Source organism: Chlamydotis macqueenii, chromosome 12 (genome assembly GCF_036417535.1).
Source record: "Chlamydotis macqueenii isolate bChlMac1 chromosome 12, bChlMac1.mat, whole genome shotgun sequence".
NCBI lineage: Eukaryota > Metazoa > Chordata > Aves > Otidiformes > Otididae > Chlamydotis > Chlamydotis macqueenii.
Window position 1 is genome coordinate 10493421 of NC_141567.1, and position 26202 is coordinate 10519622.

Sequence of the window (26202 nt, forward strand, 5' to 3'; positions counted from 1 at the left end):
AGAAATCTGGTCTCATGAATAAGAAAATGTGTTCACTCATCAGATCTACTGATTTTACTCTGAGGCTGAGATCAAGTCTGCCCAGGCCTCAGAACCTCCTCTATGTAATCAGGAAAATAACACTTCCCTTCTGCTTTTATTCTACAGTGTCTACTTGGCTGCAGGGACAGTCTCTTAATATATACAGTGCTCAGCACACTGGGACTGCAAATCCTGTTAGAGCTTCTTAGCACTACAAATGAATGATAATGAGGCTATTTTAGTTTCAAAAGATTACACCCGTCCAAGCCATTTATGTAAACAAGTTAACTTGATACACAGAAGTGCTGCAGCCATACAAATTTTGTTTCCTCTAGTCTGTAAAAATGGCATTTTTAGCTTCTCATTGTTCTTCCTTAGACCTACTTTTCAATTTAATGAGCGAACTTTTCTCTTGCCCCTTCACTCCCCTCTCTTTAAGCATTAATCTCTTGGGTAAAACACTGTCAAATGACTCCTGAAAATCTAAAAATATAATGTCCACAGTATAGCCTATCTTGGCAGTGTTATCTTCAAAGAGTTCCAGAAGGCTAGTGAAGCATGACTTCTTTTTCTCTAAACCATGTGTATACAACTAATCAGGCTGAAGGATGCTTTTACTAGATACTCCTCCTAATCTGTTAAAAATCTTTCAAATATCTTTCCTACAGATGAAATTAGCCTAACTGGTCTATAATTCCACATAGTAAGACCTTTATTAAAGAAAACTCAAAGTGAAAGAAAATAATGATACATAAGAGCATACAATTTGTGAGAGCTTGACATACACTGTTCCTGCAGCTGTACCAGAGTCAGAAAAGTCCTGGTTTGCCTCAGAAAGTGTTACATGAGTTATTATGTCATGATGACTCAAACTTTCTTTCTTTTTTTTAAACACTGGAATTACACTGACCACTGGCCAGCTCTGAAAGAGCCATCTCACTGCCTGGGCAGATAGGAGCTCACAAGGACTCTCACTCTTGTTTTGTATAACCTGAAGAAAGCAAAATTCCAGAGTAGTCTTTTCTTGCTACGTTTGTTATAGAGACAGCCAGTAGAAAGGAAAAGAGCCATGGACTTGGCCTCTACAAAACTGATCAGGACAGTCATGAGTACACAGCAGTGAGCATCTAAAATGCCTCCCGCTACTCCCTCTGGATTGATACACCTCGACATTACCCAAAACAAATCAGTATCCTTAAAAAGCACATATTCATACACCTTAATGAAAATTAGCATTCATTAATACTTTCTTTGTTTTGCCACATTTTTTCTGCATTTTATATGGTCCATTGTATGATGCAGCAATCCAGCTGCCAACCACAGAACAACAAACCAAGAATTTGTTGTTTCATGCAATTCCCATTTACTTGAAGAAGAAACTTTATGGCTCAATGAACTTCACTATTTTGATGAGCATATGCTAAACATTTACAAAAGATTCAATTAAGAGACTTTTTTCCATTGTGTATTTCTCACGTTTTTATTCCTAGACTAAATAAAGAGTAGTAGTAGCTTCACTTGTAGCATTAAATCAGTACAACTTTTTCCCCTAAAGCTGCTTGCTTTCTGAATAGTTATAACAACAGATGACATGAAAGAATTTCAGCACAGATACTACATGTATCAAAAACCTCACGTTACGTCCTCAGTTTGCCTGCTGTAATATGCTTAATTTATTTCATTATTTGAACATTTTTGTCTGATTAATAAGTTGATTCTATAAACACTTTTTCATGTCATTAACTGAGGATAGTTGGTAGACTTTAGTTACTGTTTTCACTAAGAGTCAATGAGATTGCAGAGGACGTAAAGTGACTTAAAGGGCTCAAATTTTGTACAACATATGAGCATCTATTTATATTTGCCTGTTGCTACATGAAATCATGTACAGTGGCCCTTGTTAAGCACATATTATTTAACAAATAATAAAACTATAAAGGTGTACTTATGTCCATGCAAACTGATCTTCCAGAACTGTACAATAACCTTTCAGCCTAGTTAAAAAGATACTAGTTATTGTGGCCAGAAGGTGCTAAGATATTTTTCCCCTATGTTCTGTGTATAGGATATGCACAAATATAACTTGTACATGGCATACAATGAATACGCAATAATCTCTTTGTCATACATATAGTGATCTATAGGATCCATACCTTGGAGTCACCGTTTCTAAATGAGTGTATCTTCTTGGGAAGACAAATGGAATTCAGACAACTATTCACTTTTCCATTCCTGACCATGTTGGTGGGCCCTCTTAGCCATGGAAGCCTCTAGAAGAAGAGGAGGAGGAAAAAGTCAATTCTCTTGTCACTTGCCCAAGTTTTACACTGATGTGAGATCACTCCCACTTTACACCATTCTAGAGGTCAAATTCAGACTTCTTACGAAATCCTTTCTACGCAGAGGCGCTGACCGACAGGAAAGGCCACCACCTGTCAAAGGGGTCTGAGCACCTTCCCTCAGTGGCTGCGGGGTCTGGAGAGAAGCCTGCCCCACAGGTAGGCTTCCTGGAGGAGTCAAGGACCGCGCTCCTCACCACACCAGCACTCCGGCCCTCTCCAAGCCAGAAGCGCTGCCCCCATGTCCAAACTGGCTCTAAAGCCTGGCGAGGGAACCCCCCCGGCCTGGCCTCGGCCCTCACCCTGGCGAGGTTCAGCCCCGCTGTGAGGAAACCCGCCGGCGGGCGCCGAGGGCCGAGAGGCGCCGCCGAACCCGCGTTCCGTGCGGAGCGGCCCGCACCTGAGGGGAGCTGGCGGGCAGCGGCGGGGCTGGCCAGGCGGGCAGCCGGGGTGGCGGCTCCCTCCGGCCGGGGCCAGGGCTGCAAAGCGCTGCCAGGTGTGGCGGGGCGGAGCGGGGCCGCCCAGCGGGGGGGGACAGCCGCAGGTGACAATCAGCCTGTCACCCTCCCCCGGCCGGGGCAGCGGGCGGTAAATCGCGGCGGGAACGGAGCCGCCCCGCCTGGGAGGGGAGAGGACGCTGCCGCCAGGCTCGGGTTGCCTCAGGGTTGGGTCCGGATCCGGGTCCGTGTGTTCGGTGGCCCCGTCGGACATGGAGCCCGTAAGTACTTTCCCGGCCGGGTAACGGGGACGGGAGGCTTTTCCTGCACTGGGGTCACAACAACTCCATGCAATGCCACAGGGTTGGGGAAGAGCAGCTGGAAAGCTGCCCAGTGGAAAGGGACGTAGAGGTGTTGGTCAGCAGCTGGCTGGACGTGAGCCAGCAGTGTGCCCAGGCGGCCAAGAAGGCCAACAGTGTCCTGGCTTGTATTGGGAACAGTGTGGCCAGCAGGAGCAGGGAAGTGATTGTGCCCCCATACCCAGCACTGGTGAGGTCGCACCGCCAATACTTGGGCAGTTTTGGGCCCCTCAGCACAAGAGGGACATTGAGTTGCTGGAGTGCGTCCAGGAGAAGGGCAATGAAGCTGGTGAGGGGTCTGGAGGACAAGTCTTACGAGGAGCAGCTGAGGGAACTGGGATTGTTTAGTCTGGAGAAGAGGAGGCTGAGAGTACACCTCATTGCTCTCTACAACTGCATGAAGGGAGGGTATAGCGAAGCGGGGTCTCTTTTCCCAAATAACTTGTGATAGGATGAGAGGAAATGGCCTCAAGTTGCAGCAGGGGAGGCTGAGGTTGGATATTAGGAAACACTTCTTTACTGAAAGAGTGGTCAGGCACTGGAACAGGCTGCCCAAAGAAGTGGTGGAGTCACCATTCCTGCAGGTGTTCAAAGGACATGTAGATGTGGCACTCCAGGACATGGTTTAGTGGACATGGTGGTGTTGGGTTGACGGTTGGACTTGATGATCTTGGAGGTCTTTTTCAACCTTAAAGATTCTATGATTCCTCCAGCAGCAGACTGAGGAGATCATGGGGTTATGTGGGTCAGCATGGGGAGCGGGGGAAACCCCACTGGAGTCTCTTGGGAGGGCCAGTGGCTGAAATGGCACCTGTGGGAAGACCGCTTGCTCCCTGACTGGGACATGCCGGCAAGCCCAGGTCAGGGCTGCCCCCACCGTTGAGCAGCCACCTTGGTTCAGGTGGGCAAGCAGGCACTCAGAAACTGCCAGGCCTGCCATGGCCGTTACCCTCCCGCTCCCCGCCCAGCAGCACTGCCCTGCCGACCGCGTGTGGCAGCACCCGCGACGCAGCAGCAGCTTCGCGGGGCGGCGAGGGATGGAGTGGGACATGGTGGCTGAGGCGGCCCTGGCCCCCTGAGTGCAGACGGCCGAGGGCTTTGGCAGGAAAAGAGCTGCTCTGCTGCGGCCTCCCCTCAGGTGTGAGGAGAAAGGCCTCACGGGCGACGCTCCGGGAAAGTATGAGGTTGCCTTTGGCCTCAATTTTTTGACTTTTTTTAACTAGTAGAAAACAGGATTTTTTTTGCCCTGTCTATTAGGACACTTTGGCATCACACATTTAGATGATGGTTAATTGCTCCCTTGTAAAGACTTGGATAGCAGTAAATGAAATGTTTCTGTGGTTGTAGGGAATTATTGACGTATACTTGTATGTATGCAAAATCACTGAATAACTGACAGCAGTATCACAGGCTTACCATCAGGAAGCTTCCAGAAGACTCTCTGGTTTCATTTTACTCACTCTGCTATTTAAGGTAAAGTCTCATATTTAGCTTTTTAGTGAGTTCCACGAACACTGGGCTTTTTGTCTTGCTAGTTAATGTTTTCTTTCCTCTTGTATTGAAACATCCCATCTTGTGTTTTGGGAGTGCCTTTTCTTTCTCAACTACCAAGAGGCTAGAACCTAGTTGAGCTCTCTTGTGAGTAAACTTTCTGATTATGTTTATTACTCATAGGTGAATGTGACCTTTTCATGTACAAACGTTCTCTGCAAACCAAAAAGGCAACTTTAAGGGAAGTGCAAAAATGCTTTTATCCTTTTTTTTCCTTTACATCCTAATACATTTTCTCCTGGAACCCTTTTCACAATTCCTTTCATAGCCAAATCAGCACATGTGTTACCTTCAAAAGATTGAACTGCTTATCTGTGAAATAGATTGCCTTAATTACACCATTTCATTTGATGTGTGCTTTGGTTGGTCACTTCTTCAGTTGCTGTACAACTGCTTTGAAGGGCAGTTTTGAATTAGAGAGGGATTTTTTAATCTTTCAAGGATACTTGTCTTTTTTTATTTTAAAAAACAAAACAAAAAAAAAAACAACCCATCAGTCCTCTGGCTCTTTTATGGTCTCATGTGAATAAAGGAGCAGATGAAAAATATTTACTCAGTTATTGGTGTTTATACTGGGTATCCCTATTCTAGTTTTTTCCATCCCCTCCTTTATTTTTAAACCATTGTAATTAGACAAAGAGTACTGGTATTAATTCTAGTTGGGATAGCAAATGAAAAATACAAGCGTGGATTTAATGATTTTAGCTATCATAGCAGTCTGTCAGCTATATGTGGAAACATATAGCTGGACAAGAACCTATGTTAGATAAATCACAACACACCATTGTTCAAAGTCAGATGCCAAAGATAGCTTTGGAAGTCTTCAATTAAGTGAATTCTTAGGTGTGAAAGAAGACTGGTTGTAAGTTTTGAGCATTTTATGAATGCCACTGACAATCCCAAGTATGTGACCATCTTGCTAATGCAGAAAGCCTGATGTTTGTGAGAAGGGAAAAGAAAAAGAGAAGGCTGCAAAGCCAGATTCTCAAGTTAGGAATGGTGTTTGCCTGGACAATCCTTATCTGGCCACCTTCTGCATTATGGTACTCCTTTAATTATTTATCATCATGTGCCCTCCAGGGCACATGGCTTGCTCAGCACACGTAAAGAATAATGCTGCCTTATTGGGGATCTTTGATATGTCTTTTGTCCTTTTTAATGGAATCATCGGCTAATCATATGGTAATACATAAAATGGAATTGTGGTGCACACATACATGCAATCCCTTTGGCACTTCTTAACTTTGCAGCCTGTATTAGTCTTTTTTTTTTTTTTAATCAACATGTATTTTAATGTTATTTTCCACTTAAGCAAAAAACTCTGCAGTAAACCCCATAGAAGTGTGTTCATTGGCTATACAATAGGATTTAAAGAGCAGAGCCTGAAGAAGAAGCTTCACACATCAAATCTTCACCTCACTGGGCTTATTTGAGACAATAAACAGGATGTTAAATAAGCTAACTGGAGAGAGATCAGACCTCTGTTTTGTAAATGTTATTTTGTCGCTGTTTGCTGACAGCTGTAATTTGAGAAATCTACATTCCTGAACTCTATATCCTCCTGCATTGGCCCATCTATTCCCATCCCCAATGTCTCCCCTGAAGTCTATCACCTAAGCATACTTCTTGTCCTTGTTCCTCACAGCAGGAGCAATTTTTTTTTTTCTTTTACACCATCTGAATGTTTTGAACATGGCATGTTTCTCCTCTCTTTTCTGGTACCTGTTGTTACACTGGCCACTTTCTTCCTCTAATAGAGATATTTTGATTAAAATTCATGTTTGGTCCTTGCATACCCTGCAGTCCAGAGCTTTGTCAGTCTCAAATGCTTTAGAAATGTTTTTGAATTAACCCTTGCCGTACCTTTGTGGTAAGGAAGCATGCATTTTCCTGTCCACAGAAGAGAAGGAGGACAGTGCAGTGATGATTCAGAGGTGTGAAGCGCTGGCAGTGGGAGCTGCACATGGAACCCCTAGTGTCTTACAATCAGTTTGCCTGAGATCAGAGAGGGGACTGGGCCAAGCTAAGGAGCACAACCTCCGCCCAAGAGCTGTGCTTTCACTACCCAGTCCTCCTTTGTCAGCGGCCAGACCTTGTCTGCTGATTTATATATTTATATATTTATTTATTTTAATTATATTCCTTCTTTAGTACTCCATCATAGAAGCACCAGATGCATAGTTAATGGGAGGAGTGTTCTCCACAAAGGAGCAGCGCACGGTTCCAGGCCTGTTCATCTGAATTTTGCCTCTTGAATCATTTTACAGAGGAACATTTGTATCCTGAAAAACACTCATTGATAAGTGAGTAATGTGATGCAGGGTTATATGAATCCTATCCATTAAGCATCAGTTTTGCTAGGAAGCAAGACAGCAAGAGAAAATATATTTAAAATTAAGAGAAAACTGTAAGCCCAAGTCTTCAAGTTCAATCTGTGCTTAATAAAACTTCAAACCCTTTTTAATTATAAAAGATTGGTTTGCTGGCTTATGTAAAATTTGCAAAGCTTTGTAAACTGCTCTGAAGTACCTATCGAAGTATTAACAAAGTTAATATAGTATCTTTGGGTAGTACAGTTTTATAGAGGCTTTTGCAGAAGTCATTAATTTGGCTTTTGAATAGCCTGGAAAAGATGAGCCCTGGCAAGTAGATTTTTTTTTTTTTTTTTTTTTTTTTTTTTTTTCCCTTTGTACTTCCTGAGCAAGTTCTGACACACACAAGTGACAACACATCTAGGGCTGTGTTTGAAATAAGTATCTAAATGTTTTGTGACGAAAAAAGTCTGAACTAGAAGTCAATGCCACTATTTTTGCTTTTGCCTTTCTGCTGTGGTTCCAAGCAGGGGTTTTACCTCCTTTCCTCTGCAGAATACACTGAAAGAAATCAATACTGTGCTTTTGTACTGAAACCTAGGTCAGTTTCTGCCAGCTACTCGTTGGGCTTCTACTTAAATTTTGTTTGTAATAATTTTTTTTTTCAATAACTTTAAGTATTATTCTTGTGTTTAGCTTATATCTAACAAACATTTTTAGTGCAAAGCCCTCAATAACATTAGCATTTCTTTCATTCTAGTCCAGAAAAATGTCGTGTCACTCAGAAAATTGATTCTCACAATAAGTCTTTTATTCATCTTAGTATGCATAGAATTTCTCCTTATATACTTCTATGCCCATTTTTTAAGTACAAATACATATATTTATAAATTACTGTATCACTACTTAGATATAGACTATTTAGCAGATCGTAATGTACTTTAATTTTTTTGGTCTATCCTATATTGCTTGATACTTCCAAAGTCAGATCTTACACCATGACTGGAACCAAATGTTACTTCCTAGTGAAAAGTAATGTATGATACATGAAGTGTCAGGCAATTCATCAGGAGTAAGGCGGAGATGCCCCTAAGGCAAACAGTTTGCTCTTTAGAATATAATGGTTACTTAACTCTTTAACTTGCATAGCACGTGTATAAAGAACAAAATTGGGGAAGAAAATTCTTCTCAAGATACTGGTGCAAACCATACAATGAAATATTAATTTTCCATCTTCAAATGTTAGTAAATGAGAACAAGCACTTAGCCCATCAGTGTGGAAATTTACAAGCAATTAATTTAAATTCTAAAAACTGCATCTGCTTTTGTTTCTTGTGAACTGTGAATAGTTTAAGTGTTTTTAACATTATTAGTGGCATGTTCCCCAAATGAAAAATAGTTCCAGGCACGTTAATTTTTTCTTACCAGGTTCAACACTGATTATTGTATGTTTATTTTCAACAAGAGCTTAAATAACTATTACTTTCAGTGTAATTTCTTCCACATATTATGGAAACCTGAAATGTATTCCTTATAACTGTTTAAAGAAATACTGATGTTCAACTGGAATCCTAGCCCACTGGAAAGCAAATCAGAAGTAGTTTTAGGAAGTGCAATATTCGTAAGTACATCTGTCACTCGTACTAGCCTTGCAGTATTTTCTTCTGAGTCATTTTTTTTTACAAAAAGCCACACACAAACAGAGAGGTGAACATGTTTTTTACAGGAGAGATAAACAAAATTGCCTTGATAACTACTTTCAAATCCACAAAACAAACTAGGGAAAGAGTAGAGACCAGTCTTACTCTGAGAGCTGCGACCACTTGCTTGCTGTTTATATCCACAGATACTTTTACCTGCAGTAGTGTACAAAGAATCTTGGATACAGTTCAAAATTATTATTACTATTTTTAAATACTACTGATTCTGCCCTTCTATGTGAAATAGCATGCATTAATATTGGCTGATGGCTTTTTACCTGCTATTTACCTACTTTTGGGTCAGTATGTGCTTTTAGGAACGAGTATGTTTATTTTGTTACATTTTTTTCCTTCTGTACAATATTTACAGAGGAAAATTGTTTTTAACAATGTTATTCTTTACATGGCTTCTGTTTTCATTTTAAAATAGCTGTCTTAGACCCAGACTGAACAAAGTACTTAAGCACATGTGCAACTTTAAGCCGAGGGACTATTCACAAACTTAGAAGTTGCATGCAAATTTATGTCCCTGGGGCCAGATCAGACCCAGAGAAACAGTTGTGGAGTTTACTGTATGGATTTTGGATTAGAAATCCTCTTGATTTAAGGCCTGAATAGTCTGTTTGGCCGAAGAGCAGTGAATGGGCATTCTGATTCCAAGAGGGTAAAGCAGTGTCCTAGGTCTGAAAAAGTGAACATAAAACTGTTTTGAAATTTTTACTGTGTCCTTTTAGATAAACATGTGGGACATGGTATGAAAGAAGGAATGTTGTGTAGTGCTAACTCTTAACTTCTAGTTTCCATCTTTAAGGAAATACAAGGGCTGATTTGCTAATTATCACTGATAGCCCACTATCTGCCTTTCAGTTAGTCAAAGTTTTATTAAGCTGGGTTGAGGGTGCTTTTGTTTTCCTCTTTCTACAAAAAAAAAAAGAAAGAGCAATTACTTAATAAAGGTTCAGCACAAACTCCTTAGTTACTCCTGAAGGGGTTAATACTGCAAAACTCTGCAAGACATCTGGCAGAAGCTGTGGGTGTTGGGTGTGGCAGATCCCAGGGCCGTACCAGTCTCTACAAGGGAGCTGTCATCCTCCTTGATTTATCCTTCCCTAATGTCGTGGGGTATGGATGTTGAAACTGTGGCTAGAATGTGAAATACGAAAAACATGAAGATTATGATTTAGTGTCTGGGGAGGCTCATTGTTGGCCTCTGTTCACAAGTTGTAAGCATTGGAGGTAGCTTGACACAGGTTACAAAATCTGGTATGTAGCACAAAAAAAAAAGGCAAGAGTATTTTGGCGTTTGGAACTCCTACATGTGTTAGTGCACAAAAATGAATGACGGCAACAATTAAATCAAAGACTGCGCTGATGATACATTACATTGGAGGCACATCGAAGGTGCTTGTAAATTGCATTTAAATAAATGTACTTGCTGATCCTTCATTTGCAAATAAATGTAACGGGTACAGTGGATGTAGAAAGTAGGGAATTAACTGTCTTTACTAAAGACAGTTTGGATAATTATCTGATACATTAACAGAGCTCAAATGTAAGCATATTATGTTCATGGTTTGGCATCTTTTTCAATCTGACATTTATAGGAAGTTAAGTTTTAGTATAGGTTTACAAGCATTTTTTTCATAATAAAGTTGACTTTATTCATTACTGTTTTCTATCCTGACACAGTTAAATATTCAGTAATTACAGTAGTTGGAACAAAATTAGTACCGTGGATTTTTGTCAAAATAGCCCCATACAATAAATGTTAACTAAGTGAGCCAACTTGGTTCTTTCTTTGACACGATGGATTAATTTTTTTCTGTCTCTTGAAGCAATATTTATTATTCTTAGTGGAAGCAACTCACTGAACATTGTTGGTTTTCCCATAATTCTTAATTTTCTCTGAGCAAATAAGTTAAGGCATAACCCCAACTTGCAGAAGCAGTGGTCCTGTTTATAACATTAAATTGCTTTTCCTGCTTCACTTTCCTAAAGCATAACAATAAGTGTGATTGTGCTTTCATGATGGTAGAATACAGATGTAGTCATAGAAGCTGTTAGCACTTAAGTATCGACATCATATCTAGTATCTAAAAAATGTTCTGATATAGCATGATGTATATAAAGTCTTATAGATAAAGTTATATCCTTTAGGACAAATATAAATTATTTGGATGATAATTCCATTATTTTCAATAAAAGTAATATATTTTCTAAGTGGCTTAAACTGCTCTCTGCAATCCAGTTTTCTAAAATACTACTTGCTTTAAAAAACATTTTGAGAGCTCGAGCTTGATCCGGTACCTGTCTGGCGTATCAAGTTAATGCTGAAATTGGAGCCTGGTTCATAAGAAATAAGTTCCAAATTGGGAAACACATTTTGGTGTATTTAGGTATGAATGACATTCCTAGGAATAAAGAGTATTTGCACTGAAGTCAGGGATGCTAATTTTTTAATTTGTATTAGGATATATCCTGTAACAGGACCTGAAGAACCAATTCTGCCTTTCTAATCATTATAGTAAAACTCATATTGGCTGTGGGGCAGAGCAGTGCTAAATACTGATTGAGGAAAAATACAATTAGGTTTTTAAAATATTACGTTTAATATATAAAACAATATGTTTAAACCCATATTTAAATGACTTTTTTCCTGGTGGGTTTTTTTTTTGTTGTTGTTGTTGGGTTTTTTTTTTTTTTGTGATCTAATTTGTTGAGTTTGCAATTATTTTAAAGGAAAAAGAGTAGTGTTGTGCTGATATCGAGGTATTTTAAGTTGGAAATTTTTTTGCCAGACACAGTTACTCACACTGACAGCTAGGTAGTTCTTTTCATCATAACACACCCAAGTGCATGATAAAAATGCTACAAATCAGTTTACAGACTCAGGAACATCTGTGAAACTATTGGTTTTAGAGATGCTTTGTTAAATGTGTTTAGAAATTTGCAGTAATTCTGAGAGTTAGTGTAGGACTGTGTTTTGAAACATTGCTGACATTATCATGTTCCCTAAGATGTTCTCCAGCTAGAGTTGTATTGGGAGTCCACATTAACCTGCTTCAAAGCAGTGAAGTAGCTGCTTTTCTGGTACCTTTCTTTGTACACTGAAGTCTGGCTTGGCATTGCTTTATATTAACTTTGCACAGGTCTAGGTGATGTACCTGATGCAACAGACGCTGAAGAGCAATGAAGACTTAGGTATCAAATATGTATTACTCAGTGGATTATCTTTCTGATTATCTTTGCTGTCTGAATCTTGTTTGGATTACCAGGTCATTTGATTTCAGTTATATTTGTTAGGATCTCTGTATAATGTTATCTTTGTCGTCTTGTGTTCTCTTATAGTACCATCTGAGCTCATACGCTGTAACTGTCTGAAGTAGTCTGGAACAGTGGAATATGGAGCCAATAAGACCTTATTAAAACAACATACCAGTAGTAAAAATGAAAAAAAAGGAAAACAAACAAACAACAAAAAAAAAAACCCAAACCAACCCCAAAACAAAAAAAAAAAAAGAGGTTCGCAATATCATAGGTATTCGCTCTCAAAATTATGTAGATTTGGACTAGTCAGGACATCTGGAGGGAGCCTGAAGCCAGAGAAAATGGCTCTGCTATACAAGGCCAAATTTTATTTTATTTTATTTTTTTCAAAAAAGGGTTAGCTACATAGATTCATTATATATGCATAAAACAGGAAATGATCAAAGTGTTGAAGTGTAAGATCACAGAATGATGTGCTAATAAATAATGTCAGCCTACCCAGCATCTTTCATAAACGTGATATGTTCATAAAAACATAAAACTGAGCATTTTTCATAAACAAAAACTTTACTTCTATTATCCTACCACCCTGCTGTATGCATGAAAGTAAAAGGTTTGAGAAAGCGTGTACCAGCAGAGTTCTTCTGCTTCCTTTGGTGTCTTCACAGTTGCGAGTGTGACTAGTAGTACCATGCGTTAGTATGCTTACGAATTATGTTACTCATGTCTTGTCATGATCAGGCAGTGGCCCTTTTTAATGTCTGAAGAGTGTTTTCCAGGTAAGTATAGGTATGGGTGTCTAACAACCAGGCTACTCTGCTGTTTTGCATCACACCTACCTGCAAAAATGAGATCAGTTTCTTTTCCATTTATGAATGCCTTCATTTAGGAGATATGTTGGAACAAGCGAAAAGTTGTCATAGAGAGAAGGATCATTCCTACTAGCTACAGAAAGCCCATAGGCTCGTGGTTTGAAAGGCCCTTTTAATTATAGGAAAGGATTTAGGCACACACATAAACTCAAACATGTTGGAAGTTGGTTTTCCAAAAATCTTTGGATTTTTCCAAAATCATATCTTTTCAAAGTGAGTGCAACCCTTGAGGAAGTTTAATGCATTTTTGAGAGCTCTGTTTCAGATAATTAGAATAAATAATTAAAAATACATTTTTACACCATTTTCCACTGGGTTGTTTTTGTTCACTTAGCCTACTCTCTGCCTTACAATCTGACAATGAAGAATCTAGAGACCTAAATGGAGGATGTATTAATTATTATACCTGTCTTTTTAGAACAGGGTGACAGATATGGAAAATTCAGTAGGTTGCAAGCAGAAAACAGCTTTTCAGTGGCAAAACTATTGTACACTTTTCTGAATCTTGCTCTACATAGCAAAGCAGCTTTATTTGTGCAAGAAAAGGTAAAGTGTTTTTTAGAATAAGAGTTTGTCTTATGCAAATCCCATTCAAGGCCGTGAATATTTTTGCTAGCTGAACAGGCTTTCGATCATTGGACTCTTAATAAATTAATCCTGTTCAGTTTATTCATCCTTTATAAAGAGAATGTTTGAATCACATGCTTAATTTGGAACATCCAGTTATTTTTTTTTTTCATAATGATGCTAAAAACAACTTGTTTTGTTGTTGTTTAGATTACGTCTGTGGGAAAATATACAGGAAAGTATAGTATATAGCCTACTTCAAGTCTAAACATGATTGCTAACGTATATACAATTAAATGAAACAACTCCAAGATTTGAATCTAACCTGTCAGTTGGTTGCCACATTATAATCACTTAAAATCCATAGCCCCTTCTTGAGCCAGTTACTATTAATAATCTAGAATTTGATGTGAATTTAAGCTTACCTTATTATCTTTGCTGTTCGTTTTTTGTTTGGTTTTTTGTTTGTTTTTGTTTTGGGGTTTTTTTTAAGATGCAAATTCCTCATAACTGAGAATTCCATATATTTTAAGGAATAACATTTCTATCATAAGCGCAGGCTTGTGGGAACTTCTGGTGAGCCAAGACATTCTTGACCACTGTGATAAATAAGGCTCAGGTTGGAAACTACTTACTCAATCTGGAACTGTTCCTCCCTTAAATCAGTGAAATTATTCCTTTGAGTAGCTGTTCAGCAGTGTGGATAAGGGATTCACAATCTATCTGAAAAACCGCATGCATATTTTCCAAGAGTGTTATACATTAGCTTCTGTTAGGTCAAGCAGTTGCTTTCGATGTAGCTAAATCCTCTTCAGTTTAAAGTAAATATGATATTCTTTGCTTTCTGTCTTAAATATTATGTAGGAGTTCTGTCTGCTGTTAAATAGCTTTCATTTTCCACCCAGATGTAGCTGTATTTCAATGAAGAGCGAAATGATCCTTGTAGATCTCTTTCCTCACTTACCATAGAGGCAGGCGGGGCGGGGGGGAGGTTAATGAATTGGTTGTAAAGGAGTTTGCAGTGCCTACATGAAGTGCGCTGCTTCGGAAGTATGAAGTTATTTACTTTTGAGATGAATAGTTCTTTAAGAGATCGTTTAAACAGTCTGGCTAATATACAAGACGTTAAGTCTCTAAAAAGTCATTGTACATATCATTTGAAACAGCATAACCCCTCCTTCCATCTTAAGTTTATAGCAATAATAAGCTTTACAGATGCTTTTCCTGGGAATTAAGGACCAGCTGGGGTAAACAGACCTCAAACTATCCTCTTAGCCAGTCATTAATCTTCAGGGAAAGCCTGTGCTTTGATCATTATTGCTAAAATATGCCTAGTGCAGCCTGGTCTTACATGCCAGTAAAAGCAAAATAGTATTTTGCCAAAACATGAATATTCTTTTTGTTTTTCAAGTAGCCCTGTGTCTTGGATTCATTTTTCACGTGTGTAAGCAGGCTTGTGTATATGTGCGCACACACAAACAGACATGAGGGGATGAGTTTATGAGTTGAATTATTCGTTCTGCGTTTATACCACTGCAGATTAAGGGGGATTTCTGACTCAACACTGTTGTATTGATCAACCTTTTAGTTAGCTTTGGTTCTTCTCAAAACTTGTGAAAAGTCTTGAACCAGGTATCTTTGCTTTTGAAAATCAGTAGGAAATATTTTGTCCATTTATGACCTACTTTAAATCATGCCAGTGGGTCTCACTGAGGCCGAAAAAGAAATCAGGAACCGTGTAATATATTCTACTTGAGCCTGGCCTTTACTGGTGCAACTAGTTGACTGAGAAGTATGTGCTGGTGATGTTGGTGCTCTAAGTTAAAAAGCTGACAGCTGTCCCAAACCAATTTTTTCTCATATTTTTGGAAGGGATGTACAGTGTATCTAGTAAATAATCACAGGTTTTAGAAGTCAGATGTGATACAGTATTTCTGCATAGAGGTCACAGAGCTGAAGGTCCAGCAGTCTTCCTGAACTGCTAGGCTTTCGTTTTCCTAAAGCATTGTAAATACAGAACTCTGTGAGATCAGAGGTCCCATGAATCGCTCTGCTTCTCTGATTAGCTTGCCATCTGTTATGTGTTAGACAGTGAGTGTCTTCTGGTCAAGGGCTAACAAGAAAACAATGTGTAGTTCAGATATTTGCTGGTTTTTGCAAAATCACTTGTATTACTTGTCTATGTTTTGTCAAGTTAAGCCTGAAAGGTGTTCAATGTTTGTAGTATTAAAATGGTTAAGTTTCACTAGCAACAGCAATTCTTTGTGAATTTCTACAAACATTCCTGAATTTGAGACAATATTGGTATTTCTTGAAGTAATAGAATTCCCCTGATTGCTTTTTGTAGTAACTCTCCATTTACTGGAGGAGGTTTACGTTTGTTTTATTTTTTTTTATTCTATGTTATCTGTCAGAAATAAGAGGTCGTGCAGTGCCCTGTTGCATGAGGCATCAGGCAATGTAACAACATAAAAGAAGGTGCATTCAGGTATGTGGAGTTTACGATTGAATTGTATTGAATAGATCCAGAAGAGGAGAGCTGTTTCACAACCTGTGTCCTTTGCCCTAAAAGAGACTTTTGGATCTTCCTCGCTACCGCCAGTGTTGATCTTCTTTGTTCTGTGTCCCCTAAGGGGAATCATCAAAGTAGCAAAAGAAGGAAATCATTCCTATATCTTCTTGCCAACAGCATTTTTCCGATTTTACTATAAATGAGCACCATGGAGGAAGTGGAGAAGGGGAAAAAATCCTGCAGATCCTTAAACACCATGAGCAAAATCTCTGCTGTTGCAGAGTGTGAAGCTTATGGTTGCCGTTGAGAGCCCTTATGGACCTTCTTGCAAGAATCAGGCAGCTGGAATGAGGAAGGCTCCTGCTGGTAGAGGGCAGGGTATAATCGATGACTGTATGGTGTGATCAAAGATTAAAGTATGTTATGTACAGCATATATAATGAGAACTTAGGATCATTTTTTAAATGTTTAAGACATATTTTAAATGGCAAGAATTCACCACTGTGATACATTGCTATTATCTTCAATGGGCAGAATCCAGTTGCACTTCATTTGCTACCAAGTGCAGTTGCCCGTGTGATTTTTTTCGTTACTGTAGGAGAATCATATTTCAGAAAATGGCAGTCTAGATACAGTTGCTTCATCTTGTGTCTTGGTATATGTTTTTTTAGTTTGTTTTTTTTTTAAACATCACCCCCCTCCCCTCCTGGTCCCCGCCTCTCCCAAAAGTACAAAGCAATAAATAGCTAGACTCAGTGCTCTGTAAAAATAGGCTTTTGACCTTTCCATTTTTTGGTATACCTTTAACCTTGCAGGTTTCTGACAGTTTTTCTGCTAGGTACCATTTTCCTCTGTGTAAGAAGAGAAACTGCTGCTGAAGTGTGGCAGCAATGCAGTGTTGGGTTATTTTCTGAACAGTTCTTCATCTGTTTCTCAGGTATTAAGGGAGTTTTCAATTGAAATTATCAGTTGCAATTTGTCTCTTTGTATTTCAACTCAGACTGACTCCTTCCTATTTAAAAACATGCTGCTTCTGTGCAGTGGTAGACTGTGCAGGCTACCAGTGTTTAACAAACTTCTCTGCCTCTGTAGAAACTTGAACTAGAGTAGGTGAGTAAATCAAGGTGTCCTATTTAAATTCATTACCAAAGATGCATCATTATTGTTTAGCCCATTCCCATCATCCCCTTGCAGTTACTTTGGCTTCCTTATTAGTAGACATCCCTGGATGTCTCTGGCCTGGAACCTCATTTGAAAATTCCTGTCTGTTTCCTGTGCTGCAGGAAAACTGCCCGTATGTTCCCCTGTCCCACAGAACCATTGCCAGCATTTTTCTTTTACTTCCTAGCAACTGCCAATTTGGCAAAAATGAATGTGTGGGACCTGGAACTTTGTAAGCTGCAAGAGATGCAGAAACAAGGGTCTGTTTGTATTGCATGGATATGTTTTATAGTTGTTTCAATAGCAAAGAAGTGTCAATGTCACCAGCCTGCCAGCAGGAGAGATCAAGGAATAAATTTTCAGGGCAAAAGATATCCCTCCTCTGTAAGAAGTGTTTGTAGAAGAGAGGAAAGACAGCATGAAGAAACCACTATTATGCAGCGTGCGGTACCATTTCTCAGTTTAACTAATGGCCTTCAGCCTTGGACAGTATGCACACACTGCAGTCAGGAGTGTGAATGCAAATGTAACTGGGATGGTTTTAAAGAACTGTCTTACTCAGGTACAGTGTTTTCAGCAAAGAGCTCATGGCAAGATAATAATCTCAGTATAAAACTGCCTGCTCACTTAAATTTTGCAGCCCACACTGAGCTTTGTGCATCTTCCATTACGTTATTTTTGGTTTAAACTTAGTCTGAGGCATGTCGACACTAGCTGCCAATACCAAGGGCTGCAGTATGCATGTGTAAAAACTGTCACACCTCTGGCTTATCCCTCGCTCAAGTGAAGGAAGCCTACATTGTCTGTGTGATCTTTGCTCTACTTCTCACTTTTTAAAAAGGTAGTTTGTTCCTCCCTCCTTAAAATTGCATAGGTCACTGTCTTTTTTGATCTAGCCAACACGAGTTATAAAATTGCTTGGTGCTTGTTTTGTTTTGTTTTGTGTTTTTTTTAAAAAAAAAAAACACGAAAACCCCAAACATTTGTGATTTTGTTTTTGTTTTTCCTCATTCCTCCTCTCTACTTGCATAATGTGCAGTCATGCCTCTTCATAGTATTTCTGATAGGAACTGAGAATTCATAACTAAATGTTCTTTTTTTAATGTTTTGTCTCTTCAAGCACATCTAAATTCTAACATTAGAAGCACCTGATTCATTTTTTTTCAGAATGCTGGGAACAAGTTATCCCCTGACTGAGATCTTGTACAAAACACTTCAGCCTGCAGCAAGCTTTTCTTTTTAATCCAAAGTTTTAGTGAACCCTCAAAAAACTGGGTTTATAATTGAAGTGACAGCACAACCCTAATTGTAGCACTGCTGGCACACCTCCATAACCAGAAGCAGACATTGCTGTAATTTTTTAAAGTAAAATTAATCCTTAGTATGCTAGGCAGTGGACTTTATCCTTCCTGCAGTTTTCTAAATTTTATATATTTTCATAAAAATCTGAAAATTATGATTTGTGGCACTGAGGATGGACTGGCTACTTCTCCAGTTGGCATAAATCAGTGTGATTCAACTGGAGGCAGTGATATTGTGCAGATTAGCCTGAGGTGATAGAGTGGCATAATACACTTTTAAAAGTGTGAGTTTCTAACATGTAGGGAGTTTGTGTTTTCTCAGCTGGAATAGCTGGGTACGTTTGATTAGGGGGTTTTGTGTACAATAATACTGAAAGAATCTGAAATTTCCAAGTTCCATTTTGTACTAGGAAACATCTCTTTAGTAAAGAAAATGGAGCAGCTTCCTTAACCACACTTTATGTAAAGCCTTATATTTTCTGTGAGTTGTTGAATTCAAGAAAAATAAAACTGCTCTTTAAGAATTTGGATCATGATCTTATGTCAGACCTAAGTGGCCTGAGCTTCTGGGTGCTCCCAAGGACATTGGAACCTGCCAGTTGGAATTTCCATTGTATAATAACAGATATGGAGAAGAAAAATAGACCAGTGTCATCTTCTCTTCTCATGCATGTCTCATGATACTTATTAGCGTATGAATATATAACTCTTTATATAATCACCTGTAATTCTCTGTGGTGTAACACATCCAGCCTTGGGACTCCAGGTCTTTGGCAGGAACATAATTGCGTATTAGATACTCATTGTTATTTTTAGTTGTCAGGAGTGACAAGTGGAGCACGGTATCACAACAGTCATATTCTAACAAGTGTCTATGTGCCAGGAGTGAAGTGCTTTGAAATGGCTTGCATTCAGTTCAATGGCCAGAAGTCATGGCCGTGAGGGCCGTTTAGGGATCTATACTAACAGTTCTCTATTAGCTGATAGTCTAACCAGGCTAGAAGAAGCAGGCAATCTTTCACACCTTGCCAGGACTACTGACATTTGCCTCAGGACTCTGTCACTTGCTGTATGCCTCCTTTACCACTGCCAGCAAAGCTTCTGCAGCCACTGCTTCCAGTTTGAAGAGCAAGGTGCCAACACACCCAGGCTTGACCCTACATGAAGCCAGCACAGGTCTAGCAGAGCTTTTTTGTTTGGGCTGTACATGCACAACAGAAGTTGCCCACTGCACAATTACTGGAATTTGCTGATCTGTGTGCCGTGCCTTGTCCCTCCATCCTGTTTTCTAGAGATATGCCAAGGACACAAAGGCACAATACCCTGTTAACAGTTGGATACCTCTCCTGCCTGTGACAGAAGGGAAACTGAAGAGTTAAGTGTTCACGGAAGATAAATGGTGGCCCTGTCTTGGAAGGGTCTCTTCTGGCCCAGGCTGAGGTCAGCCTGTGCAGAGAGAAACTTAAACTGCAGATACTATTGCTTGTCCTGCCTTTGTTGTATGGGCCGATAAACATTTTGTCATTTAATGTCTGTTAATCTAAGACGCTTCACAAGTATCTCCTTAAAAGGGCACATAAATGACAGTATAAATTAATGTGCTTAATGCTTGAGGCAAACCTGCATGTATTTAATAGTTTAACTGCGCAGTTACAAATTTAATATTGCATTGTTTAACGTTCCTCGGTGGCTATGGCTTCAGTCCTGCCCATCAGATCAAATAGCTCCATGCTTCCACCATAGTCCCTGTGGGGAGTTGTTTAAATCGTATTTGATTCTCCCTTGAAGAGTAAATGCGGGGGTGGGCACAGGACAGAAATCAATGTAAACATACCAGTCTGCATCACTTCCACCAGCAGTTCTCACTGGTGTTATCTCTGACACTCAGGCTAACTTTTTGTAACCATCATGCAACTTTATGAGTAATAATCTGTTGTTAACACACTGTCCATCAGAAATGTTTACTCACAGAGTGACAGCTAACACATCTGGACTACATTCTGTGTTTGATCTGAAATACCAGACTCGCCCTACTGTAACAATGACAAAACCATGCCATGGCTGTGCAGTTCAAAGCATAAAATGTTGTGCTTGTGTGATGTCTGTGTTTCATGGCTGTGTAGATGTCTGATTTAATTTAAAACATTTATACAAATATAATTCTATTGGTTATTTTAAAATATATATTAACAAACATTGTATGAAAGGAAGAATACAATCTGTAGCAACAGACCTCTAATATTTACTTCAGTGTGTACCTTTACAGTGTAACTGGCACTAGTTCAAAGTTAGAAAAATTATTCTTGAACTAGGTTTTAGAAGTGTACTGTTTAGTGAACGCGCTGTACAGTAGCAGCATAAAGCGTATATAAAGTCTCTCTTACTACTTATAGCAGAGATCTTCTGACAGACTACTCAGTTTTGAAGCCAAGATATCTCCATTGTCATCAAAGCTGTGTGTTCCTGTAAATAAAGAACTGGGAGTTGTTGTGTCCCACACTTCATTGCAGAGAAGGCTTTTTGGAAGCTGACTGTATCTTTTGCAGATGTAAAAGGGGAATCCGTAGACAGCTCGCTCTCCGCCCGGGAGCCTCACGCAGAGCTGTCTGTGGCCCTGAGTGACTCAGTGGGGGGAATACTGCATCCGTCCCCTGCTGTCTGCCTTTCCTCGTGCTTTCAGGATCCAAAAGGGAACAGCAGCTTAGCCCCAGTCTGCCTGAGTCCCTGATAGAACAGCTCCAGAGGAGTTTGCTTTGCCAGTGAAAATAATGGCTCTTGTAGACTCAGGCCAAACAGGTAACATTTGCCCCGAAGCCTATTAAGTGGGTAAGCAAAACCTGGCCATTTGCCCTATTCATACCCTTAATACGTTCACAGTTGCAACTGCATTTCTCTGTGGGGAAGTGTTATTTTCTCTTCTAGCCATAGCCTTTAACTTTCCCAGTAGACTATCATTGTATCTACAAGACGTAGGTGTAATGCTTGCCTGATTGCGTATACAGAACAGACCTTGCAAGCGAATTGAATATTTATTAGAAGAAATGTATAATTTAATAGAAAAATCATAATTTCTGATCAACTCGTTCAGTAAATCGTTAGCTAGGACACAGTGGTTTTGTTTCCTTCTAAAAATATAAACCATTTCTATGCTTCAAACTGACAGTTCATGTGATTTACCCTTGTTAAAACTCACAAGCTGTAGGTTTTCCTCTTAGATTCCTGGTGAAATTATCTGTCAAGATTCCCTTTTATTTACCCCAAACTGATATAATAACCCTCAAAAGTATATATCTATGTTTTTGGAATGTAAGTAGAGGGGATAACAGCAGGGAAATAGGGATAACTGGAAGGGGTCAGACAGAAAGGAATGGCTTTTATCTGTTTCTCTGGATCATGTTTAGCAGGACACTGTGTAACAAGGTTTTTTTCTGGGTTGAAGAAGTCTGAGATGCGTATGTTTCTTGTTTAAGGTGAAGAATCAAGTAGTGCTGGGTGGTTCATTTAGGATCAAGCTGTCAGGCAAGAAAAAGCACTCTCGCATGTCACATTAAAAAAATGATCAAATAGACATTTCACGACTGGAAAAATGAGTACTACAGGGGCATATAGGACAGAAAAAATAATTATGCAGAGTTCTCTCTCAATTCTAATTTTAATGATCACTGTCTTTTCTAGAGGAGCTCCACCCTGAGACAAAACTAATCATGAAAAGACTGTAATTTATATAATTTTGTGCTTTGAAAGCCTAAGAGTGTCCTTTTCCAGTAATTATTCATTCTAAGAAGGAAGGATACATGGTGAGTTTTTTCCTTTGGTCTTGTACACCCCGGGGGAAGAGCTTGTTTGGGGATTTTTGTAACACTAGATGGTATATACAAGGTGCACAGGAAAGATTTTATTGGAGGAAAATGTAAAGGCAATTTTGGCATCTAATAGAAATCAGACCCTTACTTTCAAAGTGATACTGAATTATTAAATGGCAGGGAAAGTACTGCAAAAAATGAAGAAACAGTGTGTGGGTATTCCCTGGAAAGACCTGATTCATGTCACAGGCTGAAATGAGAGATCTTTGGAAAACTGGAGACCTGACTGTGAGCGCGTCTCCCTGAAGAGGCCTGTAGGGGTGTCGTGGGTTTCCTAACTGCAGTCGTGATCAGCTCGCTGGCAGGAGCTTTCAGGCTACCTGCCTTTTTCTGATTAGCAGATAGAAGAGATGTCTAGAGTGAAAGCAACTGGGCTTGTGGATCCTTCTGCATCAGATGAGAGATTGCATTCTAGGTTGTCTGCAGGTGAACTGTTTCTAGAAACAGCAGCTCTTAATGAAATTCTTACTGTTTTGTAGCTCCAAACCTGTAGATAACTGTTTGTCTTATACTCTGTCTGATTTCTGCAAGGGGATATCTCTGAGAAAAGCAGAAATACAGCAAATATTGTGGCCTTGAAGCTCCTGATTCTGGGTTTTTGACATGAATGTGGAGCACTTCCCCAGAATTTTGATGACCCCTTTACTTGCTTTGTGCAAGTTACAAAGTAACGAGTAAGCTGATAGACGTTATCTTTTATTTCTCCACACAGAAGGTATTCTTCAATTTGTACTCAGTTGTTCAGTTTATAAGTAGGTGGAACTATGTATGCATTAAAGGTATAAATTAGATAAACATAGCAAAGTTAAAACTAGCATTGAGAAAATGACTGAATTCCCTAGGCTAACAACAGTCCTCTTGTTTATGTTTTCATATATTTCATTGGACAGTTTTTATTTTAAAGCCAGCTGTCACAACCTGATGTTTCACAGCCTTCACTGTTGGAACATGCATGTGTTCTGGCATCAGTCTACATGGAATATCTGTTTGAACAAATGTAGTATCAGGGCATGCCAGCTATGGCCAGTTGCGTTTAGTTATAGCAGTTGCTGAATGTACCTGGAGGGTCGACATTCAGCAGGGAATGAAGTCGATTTTGGCATCTCTCTAATAATACTTTGACTTCAAAATTTGTACCTCATAATAGTATATGAGTAAAAAATGACTTTTCTATTGAAGCTGGGATAGCTGGCCTGGCTGCGGGACCAGCATAGCTGTGAGGACTCAGTTTGCAGTTGGATTGTGAAGGACATTTCAAAGGCTTAAGTGAAATACGTCTTAAACTGAAACACCAGACTGCTGTAAAAACCCCCAAACCATCAGCTGCTCCCTGGATTGCTCCTCCCACAGAGTCTTTCTAGCCACAAGAGCATTTCTAAGTGACTGTCCTGTCCCCATGAGTAACCCTAAGGTAGCAGCACAGTTTTTTGTTGCATATAATCCAGTTTTTGTGACATTCTGTAGGAGTGGTATGTGTATAAGGATGAAGATAATTTATTAGAAACACTAGAATATATATTAGACCTAACTACAGCCCTAGCATTCAAAAGTGTAGAAGGTTCCCCTAAAACAGTGCACTGAAGTCACAACTTTGTTCCTGGGAATTGATGTAATGTATGTGCTATGCCATGAACAGGCCTTTCTAAAATGTACAGCATGTTCATCTTTGCAATTTTGACTGTCTGAAGTGGAAGAATCCAATAGTCTATACTAGACTAGTTGTACACAAATCAGTTGTTGTTAATCACACTTGGGGAGAGAGTGCCCTTTTAGGTGTGAATTATTGTCAGGAAACTACAAACAGCACAGCTAGATCATTGCGTAGGAATAAGCATTTATACACGAGAAGAGTAACAGGTAAAGTATTTGGAAAAGTAGAAGAGTCAAGTCAGTGAATTAATGTGGTTTTTAAGAGAAATATCCTAATTAACCGATTTAACCTGTAACAAATGTGATGTCTACAGGTAGGATAGATAAGAGATATTAAAGAAAAGGAACTGTTTCCTTCCACAAATGTAGGAAGGCTGATCCTGACAACTCCCACTGGCCTCATTTTCAAACTCAATGAAATAATGGATCATAGTTAATTTGGGGGCCTGTCTGGTGCTGGGAAAAATATGGAGCAAATACACCTCAGGGTGGTTCTGCTGAGTGTTGTTTGAATGCTGTCTGGCATTCCTGGGGAGCACAAGTGTTGCTTCATCTTGCGTCTACTTTCATAGTTCTGGTGGGATGAAAAATAAGTCTTATTTATTTCTGATTGTGACACTCCTCTTGGGGTGCAAGGAAGGAACAGGAATTCGTTTGTGTCCTCTGAAGAGTGCAAGGGCTGTTAATGTGACATAAAGGGCTACAAAAAGTCCTTGTTGTTTTCCTTCAGTTCCAAATGATAAAGGAGAAGCAAGCTGGATCTAAGCACGTTGAATACGCTGAATCATGACCATTGTCAAATCACTGCAAGGCAAAAAGGCTGAATCTTCAAAGCAAACCCTGGCATTGCAAACCGCAGGCACCTTGCCTCCAAAGATGCCAAGTCTACTTTATATTCTGGTGTGTAGAAGGGCCACTTACAGCAAAGTTACTAAATTCTGCACAGTTACATAAAGATAAGATCTAAATTTGAATACCAATATACTGCTCCTTGATTTTTGGCTGTGTCTGAACCAGTTAGGGGATGATTTGCTTTGGGGAAGTGGCATAGCTACCCTTGCATAGTGTTTCTTCATAGCTTAAACCCCTAGGAGGAAAATTCAATGCAAATATGACTTTACTGCTTCCAGGCTTGAACTGGTACCTCCAGACAGGTCTGCAGAGCTTCATGAAATCTTACGATGTGAGTCAGCACTCTGCCCCATGCACTGCTATGCAGTTTTGACATGAGCCAACATTCATGGGGAGTCTATGGGCCAGGAGATATTTTGCAGTCTGGGTAAGCCCACCAGCTGTTTTCTTGGCACTCATACTCTAATTCCATCTTCAGAAGAAGTATTTTTCTTACTTGAGTACAGACCTCCGTGACACACCTTTTGTGACGGAATGTTACTCATAGAAGAAAAAGATTTGCAAAATTAAGCCCAAAGAAAGGAAAATGTATGGTCACATTGAATATAAGATATAAGGCATGTTATGTATTATGTTGAAGTTGTATTGAATAAGGTATTACACAAGGAAAGCTCTGGAAAACTGAGCAGTAAGAGAGGTTCCAACACTGGCAGCGGTCAGGTCTAGTTTTCAGTCTTTAACCTCTTTCTATATAGTTACTCTACTGCAAGGTGGAAATACTGCTTAACATCCACGACTAGGACAGGCCCTTAAAAATATTTATTTAGGATATTTCAGAGCCATCTGAAATAATTCTGAATTTGTGTACACACATCAGCATGTTTTGATTGGGATGCAAAAGGGCCAAGTTTCGGAAGGATTTTTTTTTTTCCTGGTAGATAGAGAGAGATTTTTCTCAGTGTGAAGCCAGGGGATTTTGGTGGTGGATGTAGCATACTTAGTGCTACAGAATGGCTTACTCCAAAGAAGCAGGAGAAGGATAGCCATTATTTTTTTTGTAATATTAATTTATGTACATTCCAAACATAAATCATATAATGAGACTCTCTGATGGGAAAGTGGAGCCCTTTGTCAAATAGAGATCGCATTTCTATTGGCAGCTGTGTATTTTCCCAAGTTCAAATGACAATGTTTTGTCCAAGGAGAAATCTTTAATTTTCTATCTGACCTGATTTGCATACAAGGGATCTATGGCCAAAAAAACACTTGTATGTTGGTATTTTTATTGGTTTAAAAAGACTTGCGTCTGCACCCTTCATTTCAGAAGATCAACATCTCTCTGAAGATCTGTATATAGATAGCAATTACAGAAAGCCGTTCGCCCACACATACAGTGGCTTAACTCTTTAATAACAGTTTATTTTTAAAAAAAAAAAAG

At 39.5% G+C, this 26202-nt stretch overlaps 1 protein-coding gene across 1 annotated transcript in view; it reads left to right on the top strand.

Moving 5' to 3' along the window:
• Positions 1-3069: 3069 nt before the first annotated feature.
• BNC1 (basonuclin zinc finger protein 1) overlaps positions 3070-26202 on the top strand; it is a 76293-nt gene continuing 53160 nt past the window's right edge. The window contains exon 1 of the mRNA XM_086757547.1: positions 3070-3078. Within this exon, the coding sequence (XP_086613673.1) occupies positions 3070-3078 (9 nt within the window). The remainder of the gene's footprint in view (positions 3079-26202) is intronic.